Source organism: Vicugna pacos, chromosome 12, assembly GCF_048564905.1.
Source record: "Vicugna pacos chromosome 12, VicPac4, whole genome shotgun sequence".
Lineage (NCBI taxonomy): Eukaryota > Metazoa > Chordata > Mammalia > Artiodactyla > Camelidae > Vicugna > Vicugna pacos.
Window position 1 is genome coordinate 20,047,589 of NC_132998.1, and position 16,990 is coordinate 20,064,578.

A 16,990-nucleotide genomic window follows, 5' to 3' on the forward strand; every position below is an offset into this window, starting at 1 on the left:
CCTCTGGTTATAAGTAATTGTTCCACTGCTGAGACCTGGCAACAGAAGACCAAGGCAACATCCTTCAAATTTAAAAATTCAGAACCAGAGAAACAACTCTCAATACTTCTCTGCTGGTCAAACTAGGTGAGATGAGCAATATTAGTTTTTTAAGGTTAACATTTTAGGCCTTAACGATGAAGAAAGTCTGAGAGAATGAAGCTAGTGTCTGAAGTGAGAAAGAATCTTGGTTGTAGTCAAGTCCCTGACTCAAGCTGTTTCTGAGGCCCAGCTGCGCCACTGCTGCCCTTCCCTTTAGTTAAATGCTTTGGTCCACTCAAGGCTGCTGTAACAGAATACCATAGACTGGGTTGATAATAAACAAGAGAAATTTATTCCTCAGTCTAGAGTCTGGACAGTCCAAGATCAAGTGCTGGCAGATTTGGTGCCTGGTAAGGGCATCCTTCCTGTTACACAGAGAGGTATCTTCTCCCTGTGTCCTCAGGTGGTAGGAGTCAGAGAGCTCTCTGGGGTCTTTTTTAAAAGGGTACCATTCCATTCATAAGGGCTTCCACACTAATGACCTACTCACCTCCTAAAGGCCCTAGCTCCTGATACCATCACATTAAAGGTGACAATTTCAACATATAAATTTGGGGTGGGAGGACACAAAAATTCAGTTTATAACATTAAGTACGTATTTTAAAATGCCTGTCATTTGCAGCCATGAGTCCTGACTAATAAAGTCTTCCTTTTGTAGGGGAGTAAAAACGTCTCTATTCTCTACCTTTCTAAATTCTCAGCTGGGGCTCCTGGAACAAAAGACAGACTAACAAGAGAAGAGTATACAAATTTATTCAACATAAGTTTTACGTGGAAAACTTTATAAGGAAATAAAGACCCAAAGTAGTGGTTAAACCTAAGCAATTTTATACTAAGTTTGATGAAGTGTAGAAAGTCATACAAAAAAAAAAAAAGGATGAGCAAAGTGTAGTACACTGAGGGCAACAGCAGACCTGTCCATTTAGATCCCTCTCAGTGTCCCTCTGACTTGAAGATAAAGATTTCCTCCAGGAATAGGGCACCTCTCACATGAGACTCCTTCCTGCACATGCTGCTTCTCAATTTTGTTCACTTAAAATATTCAAAATGCCAAGGTACTATACTTTGGGGAAGCATGTCTTGACCCTGTCACTTTCCGTTCTATTTCCAGCATCTAACTGAATACTTATGGTAAGTATTTAATAAATATATGTTGAATATATGAGTGAAAAGAAAGTGAGGGAGAAAGAAAATACATAAAGGTAATTTCATCACTGGACAGCACATGCAAAAAAATGAAAGTGGAGTCCTATCTTACACCATACACAAAAATCAACTCAAAATGGATTAAAGACAATTATAAAACCCGAAGCCATAAAACTCCTAGAAGAAAACATAAAGGGTAAGCTCTTTGACATACATCTTGACAATGATTTTTGGGTTTGACACAAAAAGCAAAGGCAACAAAAGCAAAAGTAAACAAATGGAGCTATGGAGCTACATTAAACTAAAAAGCTTCTGCACAGCAAAAGAAAACATTAATGAAATACGAAGGCAACCTATGGAATGAGAGAAAATATTTGCAAATCATATGTAAAGAACTCATATAACTCATTAGCAAAAAACAGACAATCAAACTTAAAAAGGGAGGAGGACCTGAATAGACATTTTTACAAAGAAGACACAAAATGGCCAGTAGATACACAAAAAAGTGCTGAACATCACTAATCATCAGAGAAATGGAAATCAAAACCACAATACTTTCTCACACCTGTCAGAATGAATACTATCAAAAAGACATGAGATAAGTGTTGACAAGACTGTGGAGAAAAGGGAACCCTTGGGCACTGTGATGGGAATGTAAATTGCTGTAGCAACTATGGAGAACAGTATGGAGGTTCCTCAAATAATTGAGGGCAAAACTGTGACATGATTCAGCAATCCCACTTCTGGGTATGTATCCAAATGAAATGACGTGGAAGAGCTATCTGTACTCCCATGCTCACAGCAATATTATTCACAGTAGCCAAGATATAGAAGCAACCTAAGTGTGTCAATAGATGAATGGATAAAGATGTGGTGTAGAGAGATAAATAGATAAGACAGACAGACAGACAGACAGATAAAATGAAATATCCTTCAGCCATGAGAAAGAAGGAAATCCTGCCATTTGTGACAACATGGATGGACCTCGAAGACAGTATGCTAAGTGAAATAAGCCAGACAGAGAAAGACAAATACTGTATGGTATCACTTACATATGAAATCTTAAAAAAAAATAAAAGTCAAACTCATAGAAACACAGAGTAGAAAAGTGGTCACCAGGGGCTGGAGAGTAGGGGGAAAAGGGAGAGGTTGGTAAAAGGGCACAAACTTCCAGCTGTAAGATGTAATTAAAGTCTAAGGATCTAATGTAAAATGTGATGACTATAGTTGATAACACTATTATTTAAGTGAAGAGAATAAAAGGTAAATATATCAAACAGATGTATAACAAAACTTTTATTCCTAAAGTCCATGAGTAATGTATTTTTCACTAAAGTAATTAGTAACTAAATTTACTTGTGTAAATTGCCATCTGTGGAGGGAGAAACAAAAATGGAAGAGAAAGGAAAAGAGGGGATACTAACAACACTATAATCAATTTCTATCCATCATTTATGAACCATCATTTTTTTAAGCTTTCACTTTAGCATTTGTTTAAAAGTTAAATATCAGACACAAGTTCCCTTGAGAGAGAAAAAAACATACTCTGATAAAACTTTTTATTTACTTAAAGAATCAAAATGCAGGATAAAATGAACTTTATTTTGAAGCAGTAGACTACCATAGTTAACAACTCAGGAGTGCCTAAGAAATAATTCAAGGTGTAACACAGACTAATTACTGAGGCAAAAATCTTTTCAGCTCTTCCTTTCAAACAAAGTCTCTAAATAGTCTAAGAGAGTAAAGGTATTTATTTCCAGCTCTTTAGCTAAACTTTGGTAACTTTCTGCCAAGACAGAATAATGTATTAACTGAAACAGCTGCATTATAATAAGTCTAACCATATCTTGTAAAATTAACTTTATATAACACTTACACAACCTAAAAATAAACGTATTAAGCAACAAAAGATGTTAAGAAAAATTAACAAAGTTTCTTACTTAAGAGGGCAACCAAGTTTTAAAATTAGTTCACTTTTCACACTGAGTTCTAAAATTACATTTATTAAGAAATGAAATCTTACAGTCATACCAGAATCAAAACAAAATGGTATTAGAAAAACTTAACTTACCAGATGTTTTCTTCTGGCAGGATATTTGATTTACCATGTATAGGTTAAGGAGGTCTAAACTGACAGCAGAATTTTTGACAGGGGATAAAACTCCCAGTAATTTCATTTTTGATTTTAACCTTTTCTTTTCAAAATATTCCTAAAGTAATTACAAATAAAAAGTTAACGCAGCAACCATGTGGTTCCAAGCAGAATCATAAATAATAAAAAGCAATAATGCAATCAAATAATTGACTTGGTATTTTTATATTCTTGTGACACATTCTTTATATTTTTACATATAAATTAAAATCAATCATTATAACTTGCAGAAGTAAATGGAATCCAGATCACAGACAGACAGATCTTCCTTTGACAGGGGGAAACTACTTCCTTAGTTGCAGGAGAGAAAGAGAAGATGGGTGAAGATTCAGATAGTTTATAGAACTGGTGGTAGAAATCTGAGATAATTCTCATCTGACAGCTTCTATTCCTCCAAAATATGAGCCAAGGTCATCTAATGAGTACAAAGAGATAAATAGGGTTGGGAAGAGAAGTTTGAGGAGGCAAAAAGTTAGAGCAGACAAATAGCTAAAAATAAGCAGTCAAGGGGGCACAGGCCAAATGGCAGGAATTGGGCAGAAAGGTGGGGCACAGGCCAAATGCAGGAAACCGTACATTATGTAAGCACCAGGGGTCCCTGGGCAGAGAAAGAAAAGCAGGAACCCCTGGGCTAATAAGTGGTCACAAATTCTGGGGTGATGAGTGGCCTGGAGGCCAAGAAATAAAGGTGGGAAAAGGCAGGAATCTCCAGTGTCCAAATGTAACCTTTTGCTCTTATGCCCTCATTTCAATAAGATTATCCTTGCAGATTAGAAGTACCCATCACGCATGGATGCCATGATACAGACTAAATAAAGACAAAATCCCTCATCCCTTCGGGAAGGTGGAGTTGGGATGATAATCAGGGAATATGACCCCAGACCCTTCCCTCCCTAATGAATAATCTGCCCATTCATTTTTACACCCTATGTAACCAACTTGCCAAAGAAACTCAGGGCAGCTGCTCACCTGAGCCTGCCCGCTCTTTCCTAGATAGTGTACTATTCATCCCTTAATAAACCTCACTTTACTTTCTTAACCTCCATGTCTTGTCTCTGAATTCTTTCTGGGATGGGACAAGAACCTGGACAGCGGTTACATCTACCATTATATCTACCGGCAACAAAAGGAAGGTATGCAATTTTCAAAATAGGGAAGTGACATGACTTCCAAAGAGATCAACACTTTGAGAGAGGGCCATGAGTCTTTCCCTTTCTTAAAAATATTCAAAAGAATGATCCAAATAGAGTTAGTACAAAAGAGTAAATAATAAAACAAAGAAACTTTAATATATTCAATGACATTAAAATTAAGAATTTTCCTTCAAAGATATTGCTAAGAAAGTAAAAAGAAAAGCCAGAGAGTAAACATATAACTGACAAAGAATTTCTAAATATATAAAGACACAATAAGAAAAAGTCAAACAACCCAAATAAAAACTGAAAAAAATACTTGGAAAAGTACCTCACGAAAGAGAGAATCTGAATGAAAAGATAATCAAGAAAATACAAGTTACATTAACAATGAGGTATTATCATTTCACTGAGTTAAAACTATCTTGCTTTCATCATAATCATTCCCTTGCTTTTCTTTAAATTTTACTATCTTTGAACATGTTTTGCACTGTTTTGGAACTTTTTGTAAATAGAAGCTCACTTCTTGTATTCTTCTGTGAGTTGCTTCATTTGCTCAGCATTGTTTTGGGGATTTATCTACATTAATTACATGTATCTGATATATTTTCATTGCTGTACCCTTACTTTGTATGCCACAATTTGTTTAAGCATTCTACTGCTCATGGATGTTTGGGTGGTCCCCTTCTCTTCCCCATACCCTGTCCTTTTCCTTCCCTTCTTTCTCCTTCTCTTTTTTGTGTTTGCTACTTAACAACAACAGCGATCCAAACAAGCCTGTATATATCTCCAAGTGCACATGTGGAAGTTCCTCTGGGATATATACTGCTCAGTTGCAAGGTATATACATGCTCAAATTTACAATGTAATACAATCAATGTCATAATTTTTTTTAAAAAACTCCAAAAAAAGCAGGAGATAGGTTATAAGGCCATTGTAAACTCTGGGTAATAAATGATAAAAATTTGAATCAGGAGGCCAACTAATAATATAGTTATTGAGAAGTTATCAGACTTGGGATATACTGGAATTAGACTGACAAGGATCAACAATGATCCTAATTCTCTGCCTGAGCAAACTGGGTGGCTAATTAAGCTATCTACAAGGATGACAAAGACTAAAAAAAGATGGTCTTCCAGTTTCACTCTGGTCAATTTATTAACCTTAGAAAAATGCTTCAAAAGATGACTGTTCTCATAAGGCTATGATACACAATAAAAATATTTTTCTTTACCTTTTGCTTTCTCCTTTCCTGCTTGATCAGAACCCTGGTCCTGAAAGGGAGGCAAGATAAAACATACAATGATTAACGAAATGTTCTCTAAAATGACTGTCATTTTAGTTGAATGGAAGACTTGGAATTAAAATCTAAAAATGGAGTGATAATTACATTATTTTCTGAAAAGAAACCATGAAAATGTCCTTAAGGTACATATAAATTATTTATAAAGTATATCCTGCTTCGCAAAATTTTCTTAGAATTTTCAAGAACTAATAAGAAAGACATTAATAATTAAGCATAAAATAAATCTGTTCTAAACATCAAGATAAGCAAAGAGAAATCAATGCAGTAAAAAGGATGTAGCAATGAAAAATTATCAACTGATAGCAATATTCTTAGTAAACAGTGCTACTTTCTTTGTCTTTCCTTTTATTTCAATATTCTGCTAAAATCAATGTGGAACAGAAAGATTAAAATCTATATAGGATCTAAGGATATGTTAAATTTATTAGAGCAACTACAGTTATATTAATATGTAAGCTATGTTTGCCTGAAACCTCAAAACTACTTTCAAAATAGCTAATCATGTTTGGGCTTCAAACCACATGATCCTTGGTGCCAAACACTGCATTGAATCCCAATGATAATGCAATATTTATCAGTTATAATATATTTAATCTATTAATAATAATGGAATGCTATAAAACATTCATTGACAACATAAGCAGATAGATCTATACAATATATCTTTTGGATATACATGAAACTATGATCTCAAATTTAAGATACATACAAGAATTACAATCCAAATAACAAAATGTATCTTGGCTATATGAGATTATGTAATAACATGAAAAAAAATTGTTAATAATGAGTATGATATATCTTGCACCATCTACATACTTCAGACACTTTACATGTATAAACTCATTTAATCTTCACAGCAACTCTATTTAAGGAAAGTTCTATTTTTATTCCCCTTTTACTGATAAGAAACCAAGACACAGAGAGGTTAAGTAACTTGCTGAAGGGAACACTGCTAATAAGAGCTAGAGCCAGGATTCTAATCCAAGAATTCTAGTTTTCAAGTTTTTAACCAGTGCTTTTTATTGACTTCCAAGAATGCCAACTGTGAATATACAAAGCTGTTCATTTTCCCAAGTGATTTTCATAAACTACATGAATGACAGTTACCGAATAGTCCCAGACTTTGCCACTTACTGATCTTGTTCTTTAACATACTTCCCAATACCTATTTCTTAACTGACCATTTTGAAATCATTGAACAACAAATTCAATCTATTCTGCTCCATGCAGCATCATAAGTGTACTGGGGGCATTCAAACTTTAAAAAGAAAAAGAATAAAGTAACTTTCATTAACTCATCAAATGCTAAGACTAGAGAGGACTGTAGAGATTAGTTTATTCTCTATCATTTTAAAACTTTAAAAAGTTAGGCACAGAAAACAAAGTGACTTTCCAAAGTTCAGAAATATAAGAAGTATGATAGAGTCTACAGTAATATTAAACAATTCAGATTATAAAGAGAAAACAGAAAGAAGTATCAATTCAATATGCAGTTCTCACATTATAAAGATCAACAGAATTAGGGACAAGTCAAAGTCTAAACACAGTCTTCATGTATGTATAAACCAAATGAACTTATTCCAGGCTGATTTTCCATTATCTAAGACATTATCATTTGGCTTTCACCAAATTCTATGTACTACACAATCCCCATTCCTACATGCTTAAGAAAAAATTAATCAGGAATTCAAGACCAATTGATAGATCAGCCTACTAATCACTAAACCAAAGTGAAAGTGAAAAAGGATCCTGATGAATAAGTCAAGGGTAATTTCTCAAACAGAACATTTTTAACTATTATTAAGGCAACCAACGCCACTAAACAGTTCTCTATGTCTAAATGCTTTACTAAATATTGTCACTTTCAATTACCTGCAGTAAAGAAGAAGACTGCATTATTCAAGATTCTTAGTTACAAGAAACTGAAAGCATCTTTGGTAAATTTAATTGAAAACAAATTAGAAGGAAATTGGGTAGCCAGTATCTCAGCCAAGAGGGCTGATGGTTTTCAGGGGAAAGTTTCTATAGGCAAAATTTGGGGAGAGGGCAGCAGGATGTGTGACTTTCTTCTGATTGGTTGGTGGTAAGGTAAGGACCCTAAAACACTTAGCACAAGACTATAGAAAACAAATAAGCAATTCTTAAGAGGTATGCAGCACTAACCACAGCTATCCCCCGAGGGTTCAACATGGAGTAAGCAGGCAAAATGCCCATCTCCCAGTCTTTCCCTGAAAGAGATTTATCAGCATACTTCAAAAACTGCTGCTGCCTGAGAGCCAGGCTTGTAATTCCAGAAGGCACTAGGGGTGGGCTGCAATACTCCCCAGAGACAAGGGGAGCTGGAGGATACCTCTCCTGCCTTCTACTTCCAGCCCACTCCAAGCATATCCCTGAAAGGAGCTTATGTACGTCTGTGCCCAAGACTTTATGGATGCCACCTAAGGAATGGGTCACAGGATCCCCTGGCTCTGATAGCCAAAGGGGCTTCCAATCCTGAAACCAAGAGGACTGTAGTAAACAAAGAAACAGTATTTAACTATCACCTGAGGGCTAAGCACAGAGGAATCAGCCAAAATCACCCATCTCCCAGTATTTCCCTAAAAAGCTTATCTGTTTACTTAAAAGCTACTGCCTGAGGGCAATTTTTCTAATCTATCTAGCATCTAGCTCGCTGGCTGTAATCTTCCCCAGAGACCAAGGCTGCCTTGAAAATACCTCTCAGGCCTTTTCACCCTAGCCTACTCCAATGACAGAAGCAAATCATCATCATCATCTCCCTGGAAGGAGCTTGTACACATATCTCACATCACAGCTTTTGTGACAGTCACACAAAGTACTGGGTTTCAGATCACCTGGCTCCAATAGCCAATGGGGCTTGTATTCATGAATCCCACAGAAATGTAGCAAACAAAGAAATCATTCTTAATGGGCATAGGGACACCATCCAGAGGATATAAAGCAGGCCCAGCACAGAGGGAGTGGGCAAAAAATGCTCATCTCCCAGTTTCTCCCTAGAAGGAGCTTAAGTATAAAAATACCCTGGCTGCAGCCTGAGGGTCGGATTTCTAATCAGCTGGCATCTTTGTGCTGACTCTAATCCTCCCCATTGGTACACTGATGGGTCTTGGCACGCCCTCACCTACAGGGAGATACTCAGAACAAAGAAGGAGGCTTAGACAATCACAGAAGTTTGAGAGACAATAAAGAGCTAGGGCTGGGCTGATCAATGAAGTTCATCACCCATACAAGAACATTCTGTCAAAACTGGGAGAGCTGGCAGTTTTATCTAACTGCAGAAATCAAAACAGAGGGTAAAGGAAAATGAAAACAAACAAACAAACAACAAAAGAATGTGTTCCAACAAAAGAACAAAATAAGTTTCCAGAAACATAATGAAATGGAGATAAATGATTTGAATGATGGAGAGTTCAAAATAATGGTCATAAAAATGCTCACTAAGGTCAGCATAGAAATGCACAACAAAGTGAAAATTTCAATAGAGATAAAAAATATTAAATGGTACCAAACAAAAATGACAGAACTGAGTAATAATACAATAGCTGCACAAAAAAATTCAATAGAGAAGTTCAATAGCAAGCTATATGAACCGTAAAAAAGGATCGGTAAACTCAAAAACCAGAAGAAGAAAAAGAAAAAGAATGTAAAACAGTAAATATAGCTTGAGACATAATGGGAGAACATCAAGTGGACTGATAAACACATTATAGGGGTCCCAAAAGGAGAATAGGAAAAAGAGTAGATAACTTATTCAAAGAAATAAAGGCTGAAAACGTCCCTAACCTGGGAAAAGAAACAGACACCCAAATCCAAGAAGCCCTAAAGTACCAAATAAGAATCCAAAGAGGCAAACACCAAGACATATAGTGATTAAATTCTTGAGGACAAGGAGGCAATGTTAAAAACAGCAAGAAGAAAGCAACTCTACATACAAGAGAAGACTAAAAGCAGAATTTTCAGCAGAAACTTTGCAGGTCTTAAGGGAGTGGCACAATCCATTCAAAGTGCTGAAATGAAAAAAAAAAACTGCAAACCAAGAATGCTCTATCCAGCAAAGCTGTCTTTCAGAATTAAAAGAAGTAGAACTTTTCAGACAAACAAAAGCTGAAGGAGTTTGCCACCACTAACTAGACCAGCCTTACCAGACATGTTAAAAGGAGTCTTCAAACTGAAATGAAAGGATGCTAATTATGACAGGAAAACATATGAAAGCATGAAACTCATTGGTAAAGGTAAATACATAGTTAAATTCAGACTACTCTAATGCAATGATGGTGTGTAAATCACTTATAATTCCACATGAAGGTTAAAAGACAAAGTTATTAAAATAAGTATTACTGCAATAATTTGGTAATGAATATATCATGAAAAAGATGCAAACTGGGACATCAAAAACATAAAATATGGGAGTAGGAGAATTTTTATATGCATGTGGAGTTACTTACTCCCTGCTAAAAATAAATCTTTTTTTTAACTTAAAAAAAGATTTTCAAATTGAGGTATAGTCAGTTTATAATGTTGCATCAATTTCTGGTGTAAAGCATAAAGTTTCAGTCATACATATACACACGTATATTCATTTTCATATTCCTTTTCATTATAGGTTACTACAAGATATTGAATATAGTTCCCTGTTTTATATAGTAGAAACCTGTTGTTTATTTTATTCAATCTTTCTAAAATGTTTATTGAAGTACAGTCAGTTTACAGTGTTGTGTTAGTTTCTGGTTACAGCATAATGTTTCAGTTACATACATAATACATATATTCCTTTTCATATTCTTTTCCATTATAGGTTATTACAAGATATTTAATATAATTCCCTGTGCTATACAATAGAAACTTATTGTTTATCTATTTTATATATAGTCGTTAGTATCTGCAAATCTTGAAATCCCAATTTATCCCTTCTGGTAACCATAAGTTTGTTTTCTATGTCTGTGAGTTACAAATAAAAACAAAACTGTTTTTGTTTTGTAAATAAGTTCATTTGTGTCTCTTTTTTAGATTCCACATATAAGTGATATAATATGGTATTTTTCTTTCTCTTTATAGCTTACTTCACTTAGAATGACAATCTCCAGGTCCATCCATGTTGCTGCAAATGGCATTATTTTATTCTTTTTTATGGCTCAGTAGTATTCCATTGTATGTATGCATATATGTAAATATATACATATGTATGTGTGTGTGTGTGTATGTTTATATACCACAACTTCTTTTATCCAGTCATCTGTCGATGGACATTTACATTGTTTCCATGTCTTGGCTATTGCAAATAATGCATGTATCTCTTTCAGTTAAAGAGTGTCCTCCAGATATATGCCAGGAGTGAGACTGCTGGATCATATGGCAAGCCTATTTTTAGTTTTCTCAGGAATCTCCATACTGTTTTCCATAGTGGCTGCAGCAAATTACATTCCTACGAACAATGTAAAAGGGTTCCCTTTTCTCTGCACACTCCCCAGCATTTATTGTTTGCGGGCTTTTTAATGACAACCATTCTGACTGGTGTGAGGTGATACCTCATTGTAGTTTTGATTTGCATTTCTCTGATAATTAGCAATATTAAGCATTTTTTCATGTGCCTAATGGCCAATAGTATGTCTTCATTCATATCACATCATATATCTCAAGTAAAATGAAATTTTATGTCTTCTTTGGAGAATTGCTTGTTTAGGTCTTCTGCCCATTTTTGGATTGGGTTGTTTGGTGTTTTTTGTTGTTGTTGTTATTAAATTGTATCAGCTATTTATATATTCTAGAAATTAAACCCTTGTCAGTTGCATTATTTGCAAATACTTTTTTTCCCACTCTGTAGGCTTTTTGCTTTGTTTATAGTTTCCTTTGCTGTGCAACAGATTGTTATATATATGTTTAATGTAAGCTTCATGGTAATCACAAAGTAAAAGCCTATAATGGATACCCAAAAGATAAAGAGAAAGGAATCCAAATATATCAAACAGAAAATCATCAAATGACAAAGGAAGACAGGAAGAAACAAAGGAACTGCAAAACAACCAGAAAACAATCAACAAAATGGCAATAGTAAGTCCATATCTATCAATAATTACTTTAAATGTAAATGGTCTTTAATGTTCCAATCAAAAGACATGATATGGACCCATAAATATGCTGCCTACAGGAGACTCAATTCAGACCTAAAGATACACATAGACTGAAAGTGAGGGGATTGAAAAAATTATTCCATCAAATGGAAAACAAAAGAAAGCTGAAGTAGCAAACTTATATCAGACAAAATAGAATTTAAGACAAAGACTGACAAGAGACAAAAAAGGTCATTAATTCATCAAATTAAAAAGTCAAAGAATGGTCAATTCATCAAGAAAATATAAAAATTCTAAATGTTTAGGTACCCAACATTGGAGTACCTAAATATATAAAGGAAATATAAAACAGAGCTGAAGGAAGAAACAGCAATACAATAAGAATGAGTCTTTAAAAGACCACTTTCAACAACAGATTGATCACTATGATATCGCAATTTATAGTAAGAAATACATATTTGGTCTTAATCTCCAAGCCTGGCAACAGAGCTCCTAAAACCTTTTAAATATCCTAAGTGATGAGAGCTTAGAAGGTATCTTTTGTTATGTTAATCAACTGACTATTGGAACATACCTATATATAGGGGTTGGTTACCAGAATAACTAAGGATGTGATTAGACGGTTGGAACTTTCAGTTCCACCTCTCCCTGACTTCCTGGGTGGGGAGAGAAACTGGAGGTTGAATCAGTTGCTAACGGGCAATGATTTAATCAATCGTGACTAATAAAACCCCAAAAGGATGGGGTTCGGAGAGCTTCCAGGTTGATGAACACTTGGGAGATTTGGGGAACGGCACACCTGGAGAAAGCACGGAAGTTCTATGCCCTTTCCCCATTCCTTTCTTTTGCATCTGAAGAGATGCATCTGGATGTTTCAGAATTATATCCTTTTAAAAATAATCAAGTAAGTAAATGTTTCTAAGAGTTCTGTGAGCTTCTCTAGCAACTTAATGGAAGCCAAGGAAGGAGTCACTGAAATTTCCAGTCTACAGCCGATCAGTCAGAAGCACAGGTGACAACCTGGACTTGTGACTGTTAACTGAAGTAGGGGGTGGGCAGTCTGGTAGGACTGAGCCCTTAACCTCTGACTCTGATGCTATCTGGAGGTAGATACTGTCAGAATTGAGTTGAATTGTAGGACACCAAGCACATGTTGGAGAATTGCTTGGTGGTGGGAAAACAGATATATCAGAGCTGAAATCAGAATTGTAATCATCCAGATATAAAATCAATGAGGAAACACTGGACTTAAACAAGATGGACATGTGTAGCAATTTTTTAAAAATCCTGTGTTTCCTATATTAAGAAAAAAATTTAAATAAGCTACCTAACTTTTCACCTCAAGGATCATTAAAAAAAAAAAAAAAAAAGAAAAGAACAAACTAAGCCCGAAGTTAGCAGAAGCAAGGCTATAACATAGATCAGAGTGGAAATAAATGAAATAGAGACTGAAAAGACAACAGAAAAGATCAATGAAACTGACAGTTGGTTTTTTGAAAAAATAAATAAATTGATAAACCATTCGCTAGGTAGACTTAACAAGAAAGATAGATGACTCAAATAAAATTAGAAATGAAAGAGGAGACATTACAACTGATACCATACAAATAAAAAGAATCATTAAAGTCTTCTATGAACACTTAAAGGCCATAAACTTCTGGAAACAATCTACCAAGATTGAATCATGAATAAATAGAAAATCTGAATAACTAATATCAATCCTTCTCAGTCTCTTCCAAAATACAGAAGGGCAGAGAACACTTCCAAACCCATTTTACCAGCCAACATTACCCTAATACCAAAATAAGATAAGGATACTATAAGAAAAAAATTACAAGCCACATCCCTATTGAACGTAGATGCAAAAATCTTCAACAAAATATTAGTAAATCAAATCCAATGTTACATTAAGAGGGTTCTTCACCATCAAATGGGATTTCTTCCAGGAACCCAAAGATGGTTCAATATATGCAAATCAATCAGTGAGATATGTCACATTAATAAAGTGAAAAATAAAAATAATATGATCATTTCAATGGTTACAGAAAAGCATTTGACAAAATTCAATATCCTTCCATGATTAAAAACTCTCAACAAAGTGAATACAGAGGGAACGTACCTCAACTTAATATAGGCCATAAATGACAAGCCCACAGTTACCCTCATATTCAATGATGAAATACTAAAACCTTTTCCTCTAAGATTAGAAATAAGGGTGAAATCTTACCTACCAAAGAATTGAGAGTAGGGAGGTGAGAATCAGACTCGTCTTTTTAACAACTACTATGTTATCTGGAAAATGAACTAAAGACATACATTACAACTGTCTCTTCAATAAAAAAAATCTGAATGAACAACATTAGTTGCCATTATAGCTACAAACTAAAAAGAAAATCAGTAGGTCATATCCCCTTCATAAAACACTACATCAGGGCATTCTGCCCCTTTTTATTCTTTCTAGCAAGGAAAAATTTAAAGGAAAATGTTAAAGAAATATTTCTTTTTAAAAAAAGACACAAAGGCAATAAAGTTGTCAAAGAAATATCAAAAACAACACTAATGTACATTTTACATGTAGTCTGCAGGAGATATTGAAACTACATGAGGGATTAAAAATTATGGATGTCAGATGCCTTGATCATCAGTTACTCTTGAATCGTTCTTTTTTGTTTCTTTTATTTTGTTCTGTTTTTCAGTTTCCTACTTAGTTTATTTTTCAGTGGCATGCTGCCATGCAAAAGAAACTGTTTCCAGATTGTTAAGATCTTATAATAAATATCTTAAGTGTGCTTAAAAGTGGAAAATGTAAATAAATAGAGCAATAATTAAATGAAAAAATAATTTAATGGCTCATGTTACACTGAAATTAATATTAATCAAAACATCATAACCTAACACTGTTAGCTAGCAGACTTATTAAGATTCAGAGCAGTAACTAGCCTAGAAAAAGTACTTACATTGGCTTTGCACAAAACGAAAGCAAGTCTACCTGATGTGTTAGGAATAGTAATGATATATGTTAGAATGTTATGGCTTTAAATAAATCCTTCTCTTAGGATACAAGAAAAAAGTTTTTAGATGTGCATGAATTAGAAAAGATAAGATATGGTGGAAAAACTGGCAAATCAATAAGGCAGAAACCCATCTAAAACTCAGAATACAGAACCTAATTAAAATAAGTTCTTAGAGACGGAATTCTTAAAGTATTTTCACACAGAAAACATTTCACAGTTACAGGCTGTAACGATAAACACAAGCAGCCATCTCTTGTGTCACACTGGAAAAGAGATTTTAGAATATGAGTAATACCTCAACACAGGTGTAGATTCCAAGCCATTCACAATTAAGTTTTTAAAACTTCATATTCAAAAATAGCAATTCACTAAAATCTTTGAAAGTTGAGGGTTTTTTTCACTGCATTTAGGGAATACTTTGAATAAAGATTTCCATATGTTTTTGAACTATGTAGGACAGACACAGATTGATTTATAAAGCAATTCCTCAAAGACTCAAATGTTTGTGAAATTCACCTCATGAAAGAAAACTAAGAGAGAAAGCTTACAATGGCATGCCAAAGTATTCTTTTTGTATTCATCATTAGCATTGCCTCAAAAACATTGTAACTCAGTTATATAAATTGGGCATATACAAAATTGTTTGAAATTTTGACAACTGCAGCTTCTGTTTGGTAAATTAGAAAGCCTCTTTGAATACAACTATGAAATACGGCAAACCATAACCAGGTATATCTTGGCTATGTACATTACATAACTTAGGAAGAACTGTTTTACTCACGATGTTATGATTCACCAAGTTTGTATTCATATTATCACTGCAGAAATAATTTTATATTCAATGTTCTGTAGTTCCATGTGTCAAATTATTGTCTGCAGCCACAATCTCCTTAAAATAACAACTAAATCTGACAGAAAGTCTGATGCTTTTTCAGCAGGTTTGCATTTTCAGAGTGCCATGTGATCAATGATATAACCATGAGAGATGTTAAATATTGGCACACGTCTTACGCACAAGTTACAGGTTCCCCAACAATTTAATTGAAAAATAAAATACCAGAACTTAATTTATCATTGCACATTAATTTCCCTTTATTTGAGCTCCATGCTGCCAAAAAGATTACAAAAGCATTACCAAAAAATATAAAAAAAGAAAAGTTATTGACAAAATCACTACAGCAACAACATTCCTAATACTCCTCGTGTGCTCTCTGAAAAGACTGATTAGCAGCTATTCTTTGTAAATATTTCACTTAACACATAATCCAAAATTTTCCGTGTTTCCTGTTGACCCCAACCCCAGCCATAGTGTCTATACAAACCTCTCCAACCTAAGCATGCAATGGTACAGCTTGCTCGTACAGCAAGTGGCCACAGGGATGGCAGCATTAAGTACTTCTCTCACCCCACTCAGCAAGCTAGTTGTCCCTTGCTGCTCATGACCCAGTATGCTTTATTTTATCAGCAAGTGCCCTTCATGCTGTCTTTAAAAGGAGTTGTTAATTACTTTCCATTTGGAAAGTGTCAGGCCTGGATTATCACTGGATGTCTTCAGATTTAACCTCATGTGAAAATGAGAACTCTCTTCACTGCATGCATGGCTCACGCACTAATAAAGACCATGGCAGAGGTTTAAAAAAAAAAAAAAAAGGATATTCATCGAATTTATCTGGGCTCATTTAAACAGGACTATTAATGGTAGTTTGTATTTAGTTAAAAAACAAAAACTCCAAGACAAATGCTGAACTGGGCATGCCACTAAGACCACAAGCATAAACCACAACTGCCCCAGGCAACTGGGATGATGCTCACTGTACATCTAAGCATTATCCCCATTTAACAGAAGAAGAAAGAGATGCATAGAGACCAAAGTCAATTTACTGGAAAGAGAATTTATTGTAAAGCTTAAGCTTCAGGGCCCTTCACCTGAGCATGCCCACTCCAAGCCCTGTACATAATTCTGTAGTCATAATTTTGTATTCTTTTTCCAAAAGAGGGCTTCTCACAGCTTGGATCTGCCCCTGTACAGAGAGGTTTAATAATTAATGCAAATTCATAAAACCCATAAT

The 16,990-nt window shown here is 34.7% G+C and overlaps 1 protein-coding gene across 5 annotated transcripts in view; it reads right to left on the reverse strand.

The window, feature by feature from the left end:
- Window positions 1-16,990, reverse strand: part of REDIC1 (regulator of DNA class I crossover intermediates 1) — a 54,514-nt gene that overhangs the window by 33,008 nt on the left and 4,516 nt on the right. For 3 of the 5 annotated variants that reach the window (XM_072972993.1, XM_072972991.1, XM_072972990.1), the window contains exons 2-3: window positions 5,747-5,786; window positions 3,299-3,437 (exon numbers count right to left, since the gene is read on the reverse strand). In XM_072972993.1, the coding sequence (XP_072829094.1) occupies window positions 3,299-3,437; window positions 5,747-5,786 (179 nt within the window). Of the gene's footprint in view, window positions 1-3,298; window positions 3,438-5,746; window positions 5,787-16,990 lie in introns of those variants that run through there. The other 2 variants (XM_031683099.2, XM_072972992.1) reach the window with 2 other exon arrangements.